Source organism: Pollachius pollachius (genome assembly GCF_949987615.1).
Source record: "Pollachius pollachius genome assembly, chromosome: 1".
NCBI classification, from domain to species: Eukaryota; Metazoa; Chordata; class Actinopteri; order Gadiformes; family Gadidae; genus Pollachius; species Pollachius pollachius.
In genome coordinates this window covers 4,660,035-4,678,214 of record NC_136934.1, presented here as the reverse complement: position 1 = coordinate 4,678,214, position 18,180 = coordinate 4,660,035, and the positions used below count along the sequence as shown (strand labels likewise).

Here is an 18,180-nt window from a genome sequence, read left to right as displayed (position 1 = left end):
TTCTTCGATATGTCGTTCCTTTTCGAGCAGAACTTGAAATTCGGCTTCATTGGCAGCAGCTTCAGCAGCGCCGTAATGCCTGTGTGAAGAAGACTGACTTGAACGTCTGGACGTTTTTGAGCTGCTTTGAGAGCATCGAGCAGAACTTCGAGGACTTGGTGCGGTGAGATTTAATGCTCATCTTATCTGAGGCTGTAGACTTGCTCACAGATCCTGTCTCTTTAGTACGTTGTTCTTCATCCACTTGACATTCACCCTTTTCAGTTTTTAGATAAAATCTTGCAGTTTTGATTATCGTCTTTGTTACTGCTTCACAGGTGCCTACTCTGCGACGTGTGGCATGGTCTGGAATGTCGATGTGTCTTAGCTCTTCATAAACATCACTAAGATTCGAAGATTTGAAGCATTGCGGACCTTAGTGATGTGTTCATGCAGCAGGTCGTTTGAGCATTGACCACTCAGCGTACCTTTGGCGTCATTAATGATTCCAGTTCTCGTAGCTTCCAGTTCTCGTAGCTCACCCTGAAACAATGTGCAACCTTTCTTACTCGCTCATCGTGCAGTTCTTGGCCCCTTTCTGTCAATTTACGAACTATTTGGCCTCTTTGTGGCTCTTGTGAGGAAGTGGGGATATCAGCTTCAATGCCTTTGGTCGTTTGTGGTTGTGCTTCTATGCAGTGCTGCTTCATGTCATCATCACTGACACCTTCTTCGTCACTCTCAGGGGCTAGCTCAAACTCTGACATATTACTTGGGTTACTTTAGTTTGCTTTGAATTCAATATTATCGTTAGCTTAGTAATTAACTCAGCAGTAAAGTTAAGTTCAGGATAGCTTACAATATTTTTGAGGTATTTGTTTACAGCTGTATTTAACTTAAATCACTGAGTGAAAAATAAACAAATAAAGATATTACCTCTTGCAAAGGTAAGCTACAGATACATTTAACACTTGCTAAGCAACAGCAATACGCTTTTAAATTCACAGTAATACAGTTGTCTCTTAATTTAGTTTTATTGATTTAACAGAATTTTTACAGTGTAACCATCAATATACACAATCTCAATATCAACAAAATGTGAGTATCAATGCACTTCAATTAAATTAAATAAGAAAGGGTGACTAAATATCAACTTGTTATATGAAAATGAAAATAAAGTTTCAGTCTCTTGTGCACTTAGTCCTTTGGTTTAAATAAACTGTTATGAAAAATGCCCAAATTATCTCAGTCTCTTGTGCAAAACACTTTAGTGCACACAAGTTGCAGCAAAGTTCAAGCTAAGGGCACCTTAACCGTACTGTGGGGTTGCTCTTGTGTTGCTGCGTTGACGTTGGTAGAAGATACAGAAGAAGATCCTAACCCTCACCTGCTCGTGGACATGGATGCTGACACAAATGAGCATAAACAGCATTGGGAACAGCGCAAGGTATATGATTGACACATGAATTGTCATCTCATGTGATCCTGGCAGCGCTGTTTTGTGTGTACTGGAGCTTCTGGGTGCTCTTGCCAGAGATCCCGATGAGGAGTCCATTGCAGTAATCCAAGCTGGAGGAGACGATCCTCTCTGCATCTGCCTGGGTGAGTGTAGGCCGGAGTTTGGCAATGTTTTTGAGGTGGTAGAATGCGGTCTTGCGGAGGTGATTGATGTGGGTGGGTTCAGTTGCTGGTCCATTTTAACACCCAGGTTGGTGACAGATGTGGAAGGGGAAATGTTTTGGCCAGAGAAAGTGATATTGGTGATGTGGGAGGAGCGGAGCTGATGTGGTGTGCCGATGAGGATGGCTTCTGTTTTAGAGCTGTTTAATTGAAGAAAGTTGAGCTTTCTTCAATCTCCTCCTGGCAGGTGGTCAGTGTGGATGTTGGCAGGGGGCAAGAAGAAGTGGGGGTGTTTCTGAGGTACATCTTTGTGTCATCAGCATAGCAATGGTAAGATAACCCATGCCTGCTGATGACGCTGCCCTGGGGGAGCATGTAGATGGAGAAAAGGGTGGGGCCCAACACCGAGCCCTGGGGGACACCGCAGGTGACACTGTGGGTGTGTGATTTTGCTTTGCCCAGGGCGACGTGCTCGGTTCTGCCGGTGAGGTAAGAGGTGAACCAGTTGTGTGTATTTCCTTTGAGTCCGATGGTGTATTGCAGGCAGTGGAGGAGGATATTGTGGTCGACTGTGTCAAAAGCAGCTGTTAAATCCAAGAGAATGAGGGGAACCCCTGTCTGCTGCCATCAGGAGGTCGTTGGTGACCCTGACCAAAGCAGTTTCTGTACTATGGCCAGGTTGGAAACCAGACTGAAATTTCTCTAACAGATTATTTTGTATGAGCTGATCCTGAAGTTGTGCTGCAGCTGTTTTCTCCAGAGCCTTTGACTGGAACGGAAGATTGGAGATGGGTCTGTAGTTGGAGAGAACTTCTGGATCCAGGGTGGGTTTTTTCAATAGAGGTCTGATGTCAGCAGTTTTTAATGCAGGTGGGATATGGCCAGCCAGGAGGGAGTGGTTTATGATCTTGGTGATGAGTGGAGAGACGGCAGAGATGTTGGTCTTCAGCAGGGCTGAAGGGAAGGGGTCCAGTGCACAGGTGGACGGCTTCAATTTTCTGATGACGGCCTCCACCTCTTCCTGTGTGACGTTGGAGAAGGAGCTGACGGGCTGAACAGTCTCAGACAGTGGGTCGACAGTTTGTTGGGGTGAGACAGCAGTGGGGGTGAGGTGTGAGCGGATGTTATTAACCTTTTGTCTGAAAAAGGTAATGTGCATGTTGCACCTCTCCTCGGTGGCCTCAGAGTGGCAGGGTGAAGGGGGTTTGAGAAGGTGGTTAATTGTTGAAAATAGTTGTTTGGAGTTACCGGGACTGTTATTTATGATGGTGGAACAGAACCTGGCCCGTGCATCCCTCAGAGCTTCTGCATATACCCTCTTGTGCTCTCTGTATGTCTGTTTGTCAGTCCAGAGGCCTTGATCCGCCGCTCAAGGACATGCCCAGCCGCCTTCATCTTTCGCAGCTCAATGGTGTACCAGGGTGCTGAGTGCAAAAAGGAGACTGACCTGGTTGCTAAGGGGGCGTGGAGGTCCAGGGGACTGCTCAGGGACTGGTTGTACAAATCTGTAACAGAGTCAGTAACAGAGAGGCATCAGAGCCAGAGGAGAGAAGTTGGAGATCCAGGGCCAGGGCATCCGTGTCGATATTTTTCATGTTTCTGAAGTGGATCTGTCGCTTTGGTTTGGTGTGGGGGGAAGGGAAGGCCAGCTCCATTGACACAACCTTGTGGTCTGAAACACCAAGATCGTAGACCTGTAGGTTGCTGATGGGAGCGGAGTTTGAGATGACCAGGTCGAGTGTGTGTACCCCGACATGTGTGGGGACATCGACATGTTGTTGTAGGTTGAGGGAGTCCAGTAGCTGAAGAAAATCAGCAGCGGAATGACATGAGGGGGTGTCGACATGAATATTTAAATCTCCCAGAATTATGGTGTTTGCAGATGTAGTACAGAGTGTTGTGAGGAGATCAGACATTTCCGGCATGAAAGCAGAGTTGGGTTTTGGGGGCCGGCACAATCATGGGATGAGGGGGTTTACATTTGAATGCAAGACACTCGCAGGAGGAAGTTTTAGGTAGTGGGATGGGGAACAACTCCAGGTCCTGTCGCTGGATGACAGCTAGGCCACCACCGCGGCCAGAGCTGTGGGCTGCCTCCAAGTAACTGCACCCGGGGGGCCAGGCTTCATTAAGGGCAGAGTAAACCTCTGGCTGGTGCCAGGTTTCTGTCGGACACTTGAAATTAAGTCCTTTAGCTAGGGTTAGGGTTAGGGTAGCAATGTTTACTATAGGTATTCCTTTGTCTTCTCTCCTACAAGGGAGATCTAAGCTAGCTGGACAACACCTACATCACTAGGATAAAAATAACTTCAGGGAACATCATTTGGCCAAGTATAGACGCGTTTTGCATGGAAATATAGCAAATCGTTTAATGCAAATTTCGCTTTGTGATCACTAGTCAATTCTATATAAAAGCATTTTCATTGATTCTACAAGCGACTAAGAGGACGTCACGACCTTAGTGACAATTCGCATTGCCCCATTCATGAAAAAACGAAATGTTATCTGATTGTTTTTAATGGCGATAGACATTAAATAGCCACCTTGGGTAACCCTCTTTGTACTAGCATACTTTAGGTTTTAGACACTTTCTGTCATGTAGTCGGTGAAGCGTTACAGGTTTCAGTCTTCTGAAGATATCGGACCGAAAGGAGGAGCCTCGTGATGCTGAAGGTCTTGTGGCCTGGGGCCATCATCAATTACCAGAGGTTTGATGGCGCTACCTAACATTTATTACCAGAGGTCTGAGGCAGCTAGCCTCTATTACCAGAGGTCTGAGGAGGCTAGCCTCTTTTACCAGAGGTCTGAGGCAGCTGGCCTCTATTTCCAGAGGTCTGATGAGGCTAGCCTCTATTACCAGAGGTCTGAGGAGGCTAGCCTCTATTACCAGAGGTCTGAGGCAGCTGGCCTCTATTTCCAGAGGTCTGATGAGGCTAGCCTCTATTACCAGAGGTCTGAGGAGGCTAGCCTCTATTACCAGAGGTCTGATGAGGCTAGCCTCTATTACCAGAGGTCTGAGGAGGCTAGCCTCTATTTCCAGAGGTCTGAGGAGGCTAGCCTCTATTTCCAGAGGTCTGAGGCGGCTAGCTTGCGTTGTGCTTCATGCGCTTTACTGTCCAGGGCTATTCCTACCTGTAGTATCTGACCGCATCGATTACTCTCCAGAAGTGCTGCCTCTCTGTTTTCGTTCTTCCTCCGGGGAATATTTGATTCTTTCTTTGTTATAATTAGGTTCCTCCTGGTCTCCCTCCGCTACTTCGTCCCTTGTTATTTCGGCCATGTTTGAAGGCCACACAGAACTATCCAATCGATAGACGAACATCATGCTTTGAAATGTTTCATCCAGGAAAAAGCAATCGAGCGATGCACCTTTTTAATGCTTTATTATCATTGGTTCTCATTCAATGCACACTTCCATCTCACATTCACGGTAAGCGTACAGCTTTCAAGTGACCTTTCTACAATTTAAAATTTGCGCTTCCATGTGTGTTTGTGACTGACTCAAGGTTTGTAACTCAAGGTTACAATTAAAATGAACAGCACTTGGTTCAAACCAGGTGCTGAATAAATAAACATGTTATTGATTCCAGATCAAGCACAAACACTGACACACACACACTCACACACACACACAGACACACACAAAGATGGGTTGAAGGGTAGATTGGGCACTCTACAGGAGCGGTGGAAAGTTAGAATAATATGTTCAGAATATAATGTTACATTGAGATCATGTATTTCAATACGTCAAATATGTAAGCCAATGTGTTTTTGTATATTCACTAAATATAGTGTCAATTTGTTTAATTTGAATGTCCTTGTAAAGAACAAGACTAGACTTTAAGGTCTTTGAATGGTGATTGGTTAATCCCTTCCAGCCCCCTATTTAGGAGTTTGACCTGCCCCAACTAGAGCGAGGGATGTTCCCTTTTGAGAGTTAAGCAGAGAAAATGAACTTTGAAGTGTTTCACTCGTTCTAATATTTACACAGCACTCTACATACTCTTGTGTAATGAATGTTGCCTTAGTGATACACTGTATTGTGCCTGTGTTTCCTCGAATTGGTCAATTATCAATAATCTAGAAATATAGCCTGAAAACTTGTCAAACTCATGCTCAGAGCCAAGGCTGTTTAGTTCTTGGTTTATTGTTTTAATTTCCCCTTTGTTTTCCATTTTTGCCCCCATTATTTTTAAGTTGGTGCTCAACTGTACGTCGCAAGACTCATGATATCAACTAGAAAGGGAACATGCTATGATATATAATCCATCCCTCTTTATTTTTATTTTACCACACAAACACTCACACACAGTCAAACAAGTCACATATATCTCATTAATTTTAGAGTTATTATTTATCTTCAGATGTTTGGGTTAACAATCTTTCCCATGAAGAGGATGTTTCCATTGTTGGAGTCCGTGATGAGGACAATGAAAGGACGGTTGAACTTCAGGACAGGGATTTTGCGGTAGGAGAGGAGGGTGATCCCTACCCCGGTGGCGGCTGCAGCGGAGGCCCCCGCCTCGTCCACGTCCAGCGTGGCTTGGTGCACCACCTTCAGAGGAACAGAGCAGCAGAGTGAGGGACAGAGCATCAGAGGGAGGCACAGTGAAAAACATGGACACTGGTTCACATGTCACAGTAAAAGTCAAGGCTTTCTATCCTCACCTCAGAGACACTCAGCCTCAGGTCTGAGATGCCGCTGAGATCTGCTGCAGAGCCAAACATGTCCTGCATTCCCATGTCACTCAAAACGTTCTTCAGGGAGTGAGACATCTTGATGGAGAACTTGGGAACGAATATATCGGTTCGTCTGGAGAAAACAGGGATATATAGTTACTTTCAAAGTCTGATCTCAAAAAATGCATTAATGGAAATCATGATTGTGAACAACTACAGTACAACAAATTGCTGTTGGGTTAATTGAGGTCCATTCACGATGGCCTGTGCTCTCCATTCTAACTCCTGCAGATATCGATTAGAAGCGATGTCGTTTCACATACTTCTGTCGCATCCACTTGAGCCATTTGTTGACGTGGTTCTGGCCGATGACTTCCTCCAACTCAGCCAGGCCTTTATCAGGCAGGACCAGCAGCATGGAGCTCGACCCGTTGTACTGCAGCTGCAGGACTGACGTGGAACTCTCCTTGTCATAGTAAGTGTTGACTGACTCCTCCATATTCATCATCTGTACTGGAACCTGTCGGAAAACATTGATTCATATGGTTAATGTTTAATAATTGTCATTGGAGAGTGTTGTGTAAACATAAATCATAATTCAAACTATGTAAAAATGGGATATCCAACATTGATCACAGCTATGGGACAATTGCGACTAGAACAGTGTGCTGGAACCTGAGTCTGTTCGTCAACATTGAAAACGTCCTCCTTGGTGTCCATGGGGTCAAACGGTAACTCCCATGTACCTACATCACGTACATGGGTGGGAACAGACACAATCAGTTGACCACATCAATGAGACAGACGCATAGACCCAACCACTCAATTAAAACGTGCTTACCTTTGAAGTACATGTAGCTGACTAGATACATGAGTGTAGCAGGGTCCAGGTCTTCAACCAGCTTCTCAATCTTCCCGTTGGTCTTCTCCGCCACATACTTATTAATGGTGCTCACACTCTCTGCGGTGTTGCTGAGGTCGACAGTGAAGACGTCTGCAAGGTACTCCTGCTTCACCACCTCCATGTACTTGGCCCGCGGGCGGAAGGTTTCCTCCACAAACAGGGCCGTTCCTGCACTCAGGTCCTCTTGAGAGGTCCCATTAAACCCAGTGAGGAGTGTTTGGAAGGCCTTGTCTACATCAACCTGGGTCAATAAAGAGCTGTTGAAGCCCAGACCAGTAAAAATCTGCTGGTATGTGTCCCCACGAGCCCCGACAGACAACGCGGCCAAGGCAAGGGTAACACTTATTGGGGAGAAGAAAATGTTTTTGCCCTGCAAGTCTTTCTGAGCAGCTAATTTTTTGTACAACCGGGTGGCAAAGTCTGTATTGGCTGAAGACACCAGTTCGAGGGTACTAGTGCTGTGATCAGACTCGTTGTGGTGGTGGTGGTCATGACCATCTTCATGGGATTGATCGCCAAGATGATGACCTCTGCCCAAGCAGACCACAGCAGACAGGATCCAGATGCTCACAGCAGCACGTATCATGGTGAACTTGGTGGAAAGATGATGGAAAATTTGAAACCTTTGAGAGTAAACATAGACCCCTCGTGCATTTACTAAATCGTTTGTTAGTTTCAAAAGCTAAAAGGTTATAATTAAATGTGTTCAGAATCTTAAGTCACATTTTGAGATCATATTTATGATGCCAAATAGTTGCATTTCGTTAGGGTTAGGCAGACAAGGATCAGAAGGAGGTGCACACAGGACCTAGATAATAAAAGTAATAACCAACCTTTTCATTATTAAATTGAATACACATTTGAGTCTTTAAATGGTGATTGGAGGATGGAAGATCACTCACCTTCCCGGTTTAGAAGCCTGTATGACTACTACTCCAGCCAGAGATGTTCCTTTTTGAGGATTGATCAGAGAAATTGAACTTTGAAATGTTTGTTCACTCTGTTCTATTTACAGATGACTCCATATTTGCCCTGTTTAATGATTGCTGCCTTGTTGCCTTCTTGTATTGGTCCAGGAAGAAGTCTGTTTGAATCTATGTGGTCCGTTAGAATCCTGTGTATTCTCCAACCCACAGTGCTCTCGCTCGCTCTCACTAGACCATTTTGCAGCATTTAAAAGTACTTACAATTATTAAATGATTCCTGAGAACCACATTCTCTCTAATCTCTGTCGAGCAAATCTTGGGAGACGTATATTTCTTCACAGCTCAAACATTGTAATGAGCAGTAAGGAGTTATTATGGGGAGGAATACCCCCAACCTGCACCACACCACTGTTAGATCACACAACATATAGACACTCAGTCACTAGTCTGTGTAGCTGCAACCTTTAATTATGTTTATATTGTGATTTTACACATCACATTCTGCAGTTTGTTGGTTTGAAAAAGGGAATAACGTCCACCCTTATGCTCTCATGTCCCTATATTAGATGGAAAATGATAATGTGTCAATATTGTATGGATTAAAATTATAGATCAACAACGTGCAGATATCCGCTGCTCCAGGAAGAACCCCGAAGATCGACCACAGTTGATGTTTGCAATTACAAACTAATACAAAAAAATAACCATTGCTATACTTTTGTGTTGCCCTTGACCCTGCATAAGTCAATACTAATGTTTGACATGAACAATGTCTGTTTTATAGACAGATTATCGACCGGCCGCTCAGGGGAACCTCGCCCCTGCATGGTGTCCCACCAGCATTTGAACAAAACACAGCTGGACTAAACATGTTTGTATTGATGAGGGCCAAACAGTTGACCGTCTAGTCGTATAAGCTGCCTCAGGAAGCCTCGGTTTGGGACCACCCCCCTGTGGTTTTTAACAGCACATATTGCTTCCACCAGGGTCAGCCTCTGCTTCAACATGAGGTAGGCCAGGACCAGGGTGGCGGAGCGGCTGACTCCGACCTGGCAGTGGACCAGGACCCTCCCTACGACAAACAAGAGGGGAGGTCCATTACTCATTACTTTTATTTACACAAACATTTCCCAGAAGACGTCAATACGTGAATGGCAACCTTTGCGTACTCACCTCCACTACCGAGAGCTCCGTCTATGAAGCATGCTGCTCTCTGGAAGTTAGGGCTCAGGTCAAAGTTGCAGGAGTCCCGGGCCTCAATGCCCATATATGTAATACTCGTACCCTTGTATAAATCAGCCCCAGTGTGTCGACGACACTGGGCCGCGTTCAGGACGTGGGTAATGCGCTGCAGAGATAGATCAGCCAGGTTTTCTGCACTATGCCTGGTCCAAACAAACAAAACAATGGAAGACTCACATTGATCTGCCAACTAAAATATGATGCTGGTGAAACAAAGTTAAATGAGCAGTATCAGTGTTACTTGACCAAATCGAATCCCACTCACTTAAAAGTTGAGAGCTATTTATCATTGAATTATGCAAAGGAAGGTTAGATATGTGAGGAATCCTCGTGGATGACAAGAGTTTGTTTAGTGAATACCAAATAGTTTTCTAGGAACGCGCCCGGTGGATCTAGTGTTACTTAGTCTGACACCAGATATGATTAGGATTTATGAGCCTTTCCTTTTTCACATTTGAACTCATCGGGGTGATATCATAAGACTTTGTGTGTCCTTTACAATTCCACAATTTGAATAAAGGTACTTACTGGTCTCCAATGTAAAGTTTCGGCCATACTTCATCTGCATGGCTGCAGATGGCTTTGCCAGTAAATAAAAGTCTTTCCAGTTCACCCACTGCCAATCCAGGAGAACTCAGGTCAATTTCCACTTTCCGAGCAGGAAATGTGTCATTCCAGGACGCAGGAAGTCTTGATGTGTATGACATTGTGTATAATCAACGGCGGTCCACACGATTCGATTAGAAAGAAATAATAAAACGGAAGCGCCAAACTAAAGGGTTTAACTGGTTGTACTGGGGGGGTTCAGGCAGCGATGATTTGGATCTGCTTAGGCATGGGTGTCGAAAGTTGCTAGGGTGAGGCTCCCTCACAAAGAGTATGAAGAGCATGCTATGCTTTACACATCCAAATAGCCAGCTATTTAAAGATCTGACGGGAGCTGGCAGCGGTGTTCATAAATTTCGCAACACACACCGCCACCCACAGAAACACCCAGAGTTTGCACACAACACGATTTGAAGTAAATGTCATACTAGAAACTGCGAAGAAAGAATATATGGATGTGAAAGTAAACACAACGGGTTAAAAATATCCTGACATTTAATTATTAAGTCTTAGTAGCGACAATTAACTTATCAGTCAGGCAAAAATTCTTATCTTTTATAATGGAAACATGCATTTAATCTGCAACATTGATGCAAGGTCCTGCTCTCGTAATCAAGATTATTTTTTACATGTCTTATATTACAAATATTTGTCAAGTTATGAACAGGGTGGTTCCATTTTAACACAGAAAAAAACAATATCTTTTTGTACATGCAAGGTTTGAGATCTTATCATAGAAAAAAAAGTTCATCCCCCAGATATGGCACTCTTTTTGCAAATCAATACAACAAGCATGATTTAAAAACAAAAAGCACAACAGAATTCGGGCCGAGAAGGGCTTTCGCTGCATTACCAGCGTTGAACAATGAACAGAGCAAACAGGATACATATAATCTAGATAACGTGCCCCAAGTTAACCTTACATATTGTTTGTTTTAACAAACAATATGTATATGTATAACACAAGTATTGAGGTCTACGTCCCGTAGACCTCAATACTTGTGTTTTTCAAAAGCCCCAGAAAATAAGATAATTATAAACCTTTCAAGCTTTTTTCTTACTGGATTATCAACACTACCTGCTACAGCTAAAGAAAACAGCAAAACCATCACAGAGTGCACTTGGCCACCTTTGTCCTAAAATGCAGTAATGGGGACAGTTATCTTCAGAGGGCTTTCATTAACCCTCCATTACCTTGGGCCAAATGTCAGATCCGAGACCTCACAGCCGTCCTTTCAACAGTGTTTTTATATTACTACAGTGCATGCAGGACCGAGTACAATTAAAAATAGCAAGAAAAGTATTGGGTACATTTCTTTGGTGAGAAGGAACACCAGAAGTGAAAGTGAATATGGGGAAGGGAAGAACCAGTGTGAGATCCAAAGCAGCATGGAAGGTTTGTGATGTATGAAAATAAACCTTGATTATGACTTTGACAATGGCGGAATAATACTATGTGGCACAACACAAATCATGAAAAATGACAACAATATGTTGTTCTGCCAGCATTAGCGTTGCATTGCAGAGAGGAACGCAGAGTTCAACGGATGATGATGGTTTAAGAGTTACACACCAGCATTCTCCCGATGACACCGAAGCAGATATGATATGTACAGTCTTTACTGACCCTAAAACAATGTCTATAGCTTAACACCAGCTAATTCTGTCCCATCCCAACTTGAGGTTCTGATGAAGTCCTGAACACATTTAGCATATGAAAACATATCCAGCACAATGGGAATGATTGTGGGACTTCAGGAAAGCCTGATTTAATCCAGAGCCCCTCACCGTCTTCTGCGGGAGATTAGAAGAAAATAGCAAAAAAAAACGAAAAGCAAGAAGTAAAATACCAAAACCCTCTTGAATCCCATCCACTCCGGTCTCAGAATGCCTTCTTCTCTAGTTGATCCAGGATGGCCTGGATCCTCTGCACGGCCTCCCGGCGTGCCTGCCTGATGGCCTCCTGACCCTGGGTCTCCACCGAGTCCAGAGCCAGCAGCTCCTTGGTCAGCAGCTCTTCCAGGTAACGGTAGGTCTTGTCCGTTTTTTTGCCCACAAACTCGTCGACGTCCTCCTGCAGGAGCATGACCCGGACCATGACCTGCTGCACCCGGGCCATGTTAGGGCCTTCCTTGGGCATCTGGGGTCCGATCGGGCCGTGGCTCTGGGGGGGCGCGGCCGGCGGCGGTGGCTGCGGCGCCGGAGACGGCACTGAAGGTGGCGGCTGACCTTGTGAAGGATTGGGCTCGCTCTGCCCTCCTCCTCCTCCTCCTCCTCCTCCTCCTCCTCCTCCTCCTCTCCCCGTTCGGTTGTACAACTGGGGGGGGGAGCAGAACTCGCTGGGCTTCCCGCTGGCGGGGTTAGGAGCTGGCTGAGGTTTTGGTCCCGCTTGTGGGGGGTTTTGGGCTGTTTGGTCCTGAAAGAGAAACAACGTTTAACCGTAAGAATGAAATCCGCCATCGCCTTTGAAATCAACTACATCCCGAACGTACAATACCATCGTGCGTTCAGCCTTACACTTCAACTAACACATTTTCGGAGAATTACAAATGAACGGCGGTTCGTTGCTACGGCCCACTCGCACCTTTGGTTGGTAGGGAGGTGGGGCCCCCGTTCCGGTCCCTGGCCACGCTGGGGGGTGTTGGGGACGGACCGGATTACCGTAGTGGTTTTGCGCATGCTGTTGCTGAGGATGCTGAGGATGTTGAGGATGTTGAGGATGCTGCTGCTGTGGCCCCGGCTGCTGTGCCGGGGCCCACTGCTGCGGTGGGGGCCCGTACCCACTGGGGTGTCCCCAGCCCTCAGCCTGCGGCCGGGGGTGCAGAGCCTGGCCGGCGGGGTAAGGGGAGTTGGGGGGCATGGCGTGGCCGCCTTCGTTATAGTGAGCATACGACCCCGGAGGATATCCAGGCGCCTGGGGAAAAGAAAGCAAGTATAAACATTAATACCCGCACTTAATGTACGCACTTATTGTATGTTGTACGTCCTGGCACTTAATGTACACACTTATTGTATGTTGTACGTCCTGGCACTTAATGTACACACTTATTGTATGTTGTACGCCCTGGCACTTAATGTACGCACTTATTGTATGTTGTACGTCCTGGCACTTAATGTACGCACTTATTGTATGTTGTACGTCCTGGCACTTAATGTACGCACTTATTGTATGTTGTACGCCCTGGCACTTAATGTACGCACTTATTGTATGTTGTACGCCCTGGCACTTAATGTACGCACTTATTGTATGTTGTACGTCCTGGCACTTAATGTCCACACTTATTGTATGTTGTACGTCCTGGCACTTAATGTACACACTTATTGTATGTTGTACGTCCTGGCACTTAATGTCCACACTTATTGTATGTTGTACGTCCTGGCACTTAATGTACACACTTATTGTATTTTGTACGTCCTGGCACTTAATGTACACACTTATTGTATGTTGTACGTCCTGGCACTTAATGTACACACTTATTGTATGTTGTACGTCCTGGCACTTAATGTACACACTTATTGTATGTTGTACGTCCTGGCACTTAATGTACACACTTATTGTATGTTGTACGTCCTGGCACTTAATGTACGCACTTATTGTATGTTGTACGTCCTGGCACTTAATGTACACACTTATTGTATGTTGTACGTCCTGGCACTTAATGTACACACTTATTGTATGTTGTACGTCCTGGCACTTAATGTACACACTTATTGTATGTTGTACGTCCTGGCACTTAATGTACACACTTATTGTATGTTGTACGTCCTGGCACTTAATGTACACACTTATTGTATGTTGTACGCCCTGGCACTTAATGTACACACTTATTGTATGTTGTACGCCCTGGCACTTAATGTACACACTTATTGTATGTTGTACGCCCTGGCACTTAATGTACGCACTTATTGTATGTTGTACGTCCTGGCACTTAATGTACACACTTATTGTATGTTGTACGCCCTGGCACTTAATGTACGCACTTATTGTATGTTGTACGCCCTGGCACTTAATGTACGCACTTATTGTATGTTGTACGTCCTGGCACTTAATGTACACACTTATTGTATGTTGTACGTCCTGGCACTTAATGTACGCACTTATTGTATGTTGTACGTCCTGGCACTTAATGTACACACTTATTGTATGTTGTACGTCCTGGCACTTAATGTACACACTTATTGTATGTTGTACGTCCTGGCACTTAATGTACACACTTATTGTATGTTGTACGTCCTGGCACTTAATGTACACACTTATTGTATGTTGTACGTCCTGGCACTTAATGTACGCACTTATTGTATGTTGTACGTCCTGGCACTTAATGTACGCACTTATTGTATGTTGTACGTCCTGGCACTTAATGTACACACTTATTGTATGTTGTACGCCCTGGCACTTAATGTACACACTTATTGTATGTTGTACATCCTTGCACTTAAAAATAGTACTTAGCATCGTGTAGCATCTTATCCTAGCTATCTTTGTTGTACACGGGGAATTGGTGTGCTATAAACGGGGAACCTATTACCGCGATTGTTAGTGTTTGGCACTTGGTTCGATGAACATCCTTACTGTACCGACAGCGATATATAGTTGTTTCTCTTTCTTCTGACAAATGTACTTATTGTAAGTCGCTTTGGATAAAATTGCTACTAAATGCCCTAAATGAAAATGTACATTTAATAAATCTTAAGTCCAAATATACATTTGTTTCAGACAGCGAAACGTGACTGTACTGTACTGTAGTCTGACGCGGTTGAAGTCCATGACCTACCCCTTGACAGTGTGGAGCAGGGTAGTGATGGTGTTGGGCATGAGGCTGGCCGGAGCCTGCAGCGGTCTGCTCTGGAGGACAGCCCTGGTTGGGGTATGGCCCTGGAGCGGGTCTCTGGGCCATCTGGTCAGCGCAGTAAAACGGGTTGGACGGGTGGAAGTTACTCGTGGGGTAGTGTCCCTGGCCTGGATTGTAGACACCACCGTGGCCGTTCGGATACGTGCCTTGCACTGCCTGGTGTGGTAAACACAAGATATGAGACAATGACACAAGACGCCTCAGGTGTAGCATTTCGGCAACGGGAGAAACAGAAAGGAATCTGTACCTGGGGGTTGTACGCGGGCTGTATCTCCGTTCCTGAGGGGAAGTTATTTGCATAATGCGGCGTGGAATGGGTCTGGGGATACCAGTAGTTTGCGGGGTACCCCGGGTACTGAGAAGCGTCCTGTGAACACAGAACACACAGCTTGAAAAGTTATGAAGTCACAAACGGATACACTACAGGAAGGCAACCAAATGAACTACTCTAGTGTTGCTTTATGACATACCAATAGAATAGCAGCTTTACACAGACGTCCTAACAATAATTCACTTTCCAAGTGATGACGTAGGGTCAGTATCACTGTCTGTGCGCTGTTGTGGCACAATGCTACCACGACTACTACGACAGGCCTCAGACCCTATTTTATAATGTGTTCTTTCAGCAGGAATCAGAAACTATTGTTTCAAACGCACAGTGCCCTCCAGAAGAGATTAGACGTGAGACCGTAGCGAGGGACACACAGACCTCTACGGAGATAGCAGGGCAGCGTTAACTATTACATAACGCTAATTCCAGCCACTGATCACTTAGCCGTAGCAATGGTTTTACTAGTCCACACTTGGACGACCCGTTTCTTTAACACAGTCACATATCATTGCAGACCTTAGCAGGTAAAAAGGTGAATAGCGGTGCGGAGTCACGTACCATGTTGGTTATTGCAATGCGCGCTGTTGTTTTTCTCCTGAGTTGTAATTCAAAGGCCAACTAGATTTAGGATTGGACCGCATTTAATGACGATACATACTGGGAAGACTTTTTTTACAGCACGCGGACTATCCTTCATATGATTAAAAAAACACAAAGCAAGTTCAAAACAGACTACCGTTGGCTATTTCAAACGTGAATTTGATAATTTTTTTGAAGATCTCGCTTGTTTGGCAAGAATGAGGAAATGATTGAATGGCTTCTAGTTGGAAAGGGTGTACTGTATCTTTAAGAACTCAGCCCGCCCCCCTGGGTCAGTTCCACTGCGTCACTCTGTGTGAGCCAATGGGCGAACAGGGAATAAGTAGCATGACGTGCTACATTGTTGCAACTCCTTCCGTTGTAAAATATACATTACAAATAATGCACAAATATATGGATAGATAGCTTTTTATTTTTTATTAAATAAATGATTTAGAGCCTACCTTGTTGTCGAAATTTGTCTGTGATTTTAATGTACTGATATTCGGCTTCAAGAGGGTTAAAGGTCTACAGGAAGTTTACCCCAAGCGTGTATAAAATTGCTTCCTGTACTAATTGGGAAGAAACACATTTTGAAACATTCATGGCTTGAAATTATTGAAAACAATATACCGCGCAAATTACACAGATCAAGATGAATTACGTACCGGGAACGGCAAGTCTCATTGATGACATCGATAGTAAGTCAATGTTTGGCGTGGCGGTCGGCGCCTTTTGTCCCACTGGCGTTCTTGGCGTGACTATGTTTGGGCTATGCAATCTTGTTGTATGGAATTGCTTGATACCGTGTACGTGTTCATGATACTGTACCGTGTATGATGTGTTTTCTTTCTTTTCACGGCGTCAGAGAAACACCTGGTCCTGCTGCGAGATGGCAGAACACTAATTGGGTTCCTCAGAAGCATTGATCAGTTTGGTATGGCCATTAAACTTCCTAATTAATGGTTATATATTAACTTCTGCTTCTAATGCGATCAATTTGACATTAAAGTCCTCTAAACGTGTGGTTTATCTTTTGAAACTAGACAGTATCAGCGTAGACTCTTTTGGGTTTCTTGCACGTTGTGCTTGGCAGAGGATTGTATCGCATCGGGTGTGTTTCTTACTTTACCCGTCTCTGTTTACATCCTCTGCCAGCCAATTTAGTTTTTCATCAGACAGTTGAACGCATCCATGTGGGCAAGAAGTTCGGGGACATCCCAAGAGGCATCTTCATCGTGAGGGGAGAAAACGTGGTTTTACTCGGAGAGATGGTGAGTAGGCCCACGTTCACCTACACGTTTAAATCACAAATGATCGATTGATGCACTTCAGAAATCCTTATTACTGACACTACCTACTATGTCAAACGGCAATAGTATTACTTTTTTAAAATCCTGCATTTTTCTATGGGTGAATCACTTTAGTCAAGTTATTGACTATAGCTATATGATGCAAGAACTAATGGTATATCTTATACCATTAGTTAAACCTGACCAGTATGTTGAAATGGGCTGCTGCTGGGTGCTCTGCAGCGGGTACACTGCTGTGGTCCTGACCATCCTTCTGCATTGTTATATTTCGTTTTTCCACTTGCTTAGGGGTAGGTGTAAATATTTAGAAACCAAGCAGAAATCTGACAACACTTGGTGAACACTTGCACTATGACTAGACTACATTTGATCTTTTTCAAACCTGGCGCAACCGGCCCCTGTTTTGATATGGGATGCGTCATCTGCTGTACATATTTTCATATCAAAACTAGCAATGATCAACTTCCATTTTCCTGTTTTTTCAGTGTCTGGGATTGACTTGTCTTGTGGCCTATTGTGTCTCCCCCAGGACATGGACAAGCCCTGCGACGCGGTCTTGCAACAGGTCTCTATAGAGGAGATTCTAGAGGAACAAAGACTGCAGCAGCAGGCCAAACAGGAGACGGAGAAAGTAAAGATGCAGGTCCTGAAAGACCGGGGTCTTTCCATCCCCAAAGCAGATAACCTGGATGAATACTAAGACTTTATTCCACCTATGTAATCCTCTTGGTTATTTTGTTTTTGACCCAGCAATTGAATTGGTTTATGTTCAATTGTAGTGTTTTTGTTTCAGGAAAGACACCTGTACTATGTATTATTTAGGCTTTTGGAGCCTATTTTGTATACTGTAATGATTTTATTTTGTGGGGATGAGAGAAAAATAATCATGGGACTTGCAGGATGAAAGGAATATCTGTCCGTTATCAAAACATGATTTTGTTACTCAAGCACTTACAATATTGTTGCTAAATGATTGTCAATCATGTTATTTGGAGAAGATGTACTGGGACAAAGACTGTAATGGTTCCAATCCATTAAAGTGATTTCTTTTTCATTGCAGCATATTTCTTGACACGGGAAGGTTATCGTTCAAGGATGCCACTGACCGTTAAAACCAAAGTTTTAGTTTTTGGCGGTAGAAAAGGGA

General features: G+C 44.4%; 4 protein-coding genes across 4 annotated transcripts; 1 reads left to right on the top strand and 3 right to left on the bottom strand.

Annotated features, from left to right (window-relative positions):
* Positions 1 to 5,959: 5,959 nt before the first annotated feature.
* LOC307074861 (serine protease inhibitor A3M-like) lies at positions 5,960 to 7,772 on the bottom strand (the record flags this gene model as incomplete). Its single annotated transcript, XM_079735250.1, has 5 exons — positions 7,121 to 7,772; positions 6,955 to 7,025; positions 6,603 to 6,799; positions 6,268 to 6,412; positions 5,960 to 6,154 (listed from the first exon to the last, which is right to left on the bottom strand). The coding sequence occupies exons 1-5, from the start codon at positions 7,767 to 7,769 to the stop codon at positions 5,960 to 5,962; spliced, it is 1,257 nt and encodes a 418-aa protein (XP_079591376.1). The 5' UTR covers positions 7,770 to 7,772.
* A 1,200-nt stretch (positions 7,773 to 8,972) lies between these two features.
* LOC307091071 (dual specificity protein phosphatase 26-like) lies at positions 8,973 to 10,058 on the bottom strand (the record flags this gene model as incomplete). The annotated part of the gene is made up of 3 exons (XM_079757928.1): positions 8,973 to 9,181; positions 9,283 to 9,494; positions 9,880 to 10,058. 3 exons carry the CDS (start codon positions 10,056 to 10,058, stop codon positions 8,973 to 8,975), a joined length of 600 nt encoding a protein of 199 aa, XP_079614054.1.
* Positions 10,059 to 10,478: 420 nt separating this feature from the next.
* Positions 10,479 to 15,959, bottom strand: bag4 (BCL2 associated athanogene 4). The gene is made up of 5 exons (XM_079738527.1): positions 15,700 to 15,959; positions 15,058 to 15,177; positions 14,733 to 14,966; positions 12,542 to 12,871; positions 10,479 to 12,373 (listed from the first exon to the last, which is right to left on the bottom strand). Exons 1-5 carry the CDS (start codon positions 15,700 to 15,702, stop codon positions 11,840 to 11,842), a joined length of 1,221 nt encoding a protein of 406 aa, XP_079594653.1. The 5' UTR covers positions 15,703 to 15,959; the 3' UTR covers positions 10,479 to 11,839.
* Positions 15,960 to 16,220: 261 nt separating this feature from the next.
* Positions 16,221 to 18,088, top strand: lsm1 (LSM1, U6 small nuclear RNA associated). Its single transcript, XM_079738563.1, has 4 exons — positions 16,221 to 16,421; positions 16,589 to 16,657; positions 16,879 to 16,994; positions 17,563 to 18,088. Exons 1-4 carry the CDS (start codon positions 16,376 to 16,378, stop codon positions 17,731 to 17,733), a joined length of 402 nt encoding a protein of 133 aa, XP_079594689.1. The 5' UTR covers positions 16,221 to 16,375; the 3' UTR covers positions 17,734 to 18,088.
* The last annotated feature ends 92 nt before the right edge of the window (positions 18,089 to 18,180 follow it).

Excerpts from the sequence above, each read along its gene's own strand:
- bag4 (XM_079738527.1), bottom strand. Across the intron at positions 14,967-15,057 it reads AGCCCGCGTACAACCCCCAG|GCAGTGCAAGGCACGTATCC; the intron begins GTACAGATTCCT and ends TTACCACACCAG. Across the intron at positions 12,374-12,541 it reads CACCTCCCTACCAACCAAAG|GACCAAACAGCCCAAAACCC; the intron begins GTGCGAGTGGGC and ends TTTCTCTTTCAG.
- lsm1 (XM_079738563.1), top strand. The coding sequence starts at position 16,376 with ATGAATTACGTACCGGGAACGGCAAGTCTCATTGATGACATCGATA. Across the intron at positions 16,658-16,878 it reads CAGAAGCATTGATCAGTTTG|CCAATTTAGTTTTTCATCAG; the intron begins GTATGGCCATTA and ends ATCCTCTGCCAG. Across the intron at positions 16,995-17,562 it reads TGGTTTTACTCGGAGAGATG|GACATGGACAAGCCCTGCGA; the intron begins GTGAGTAGGCCC and ends TGTCTCCCCCAG.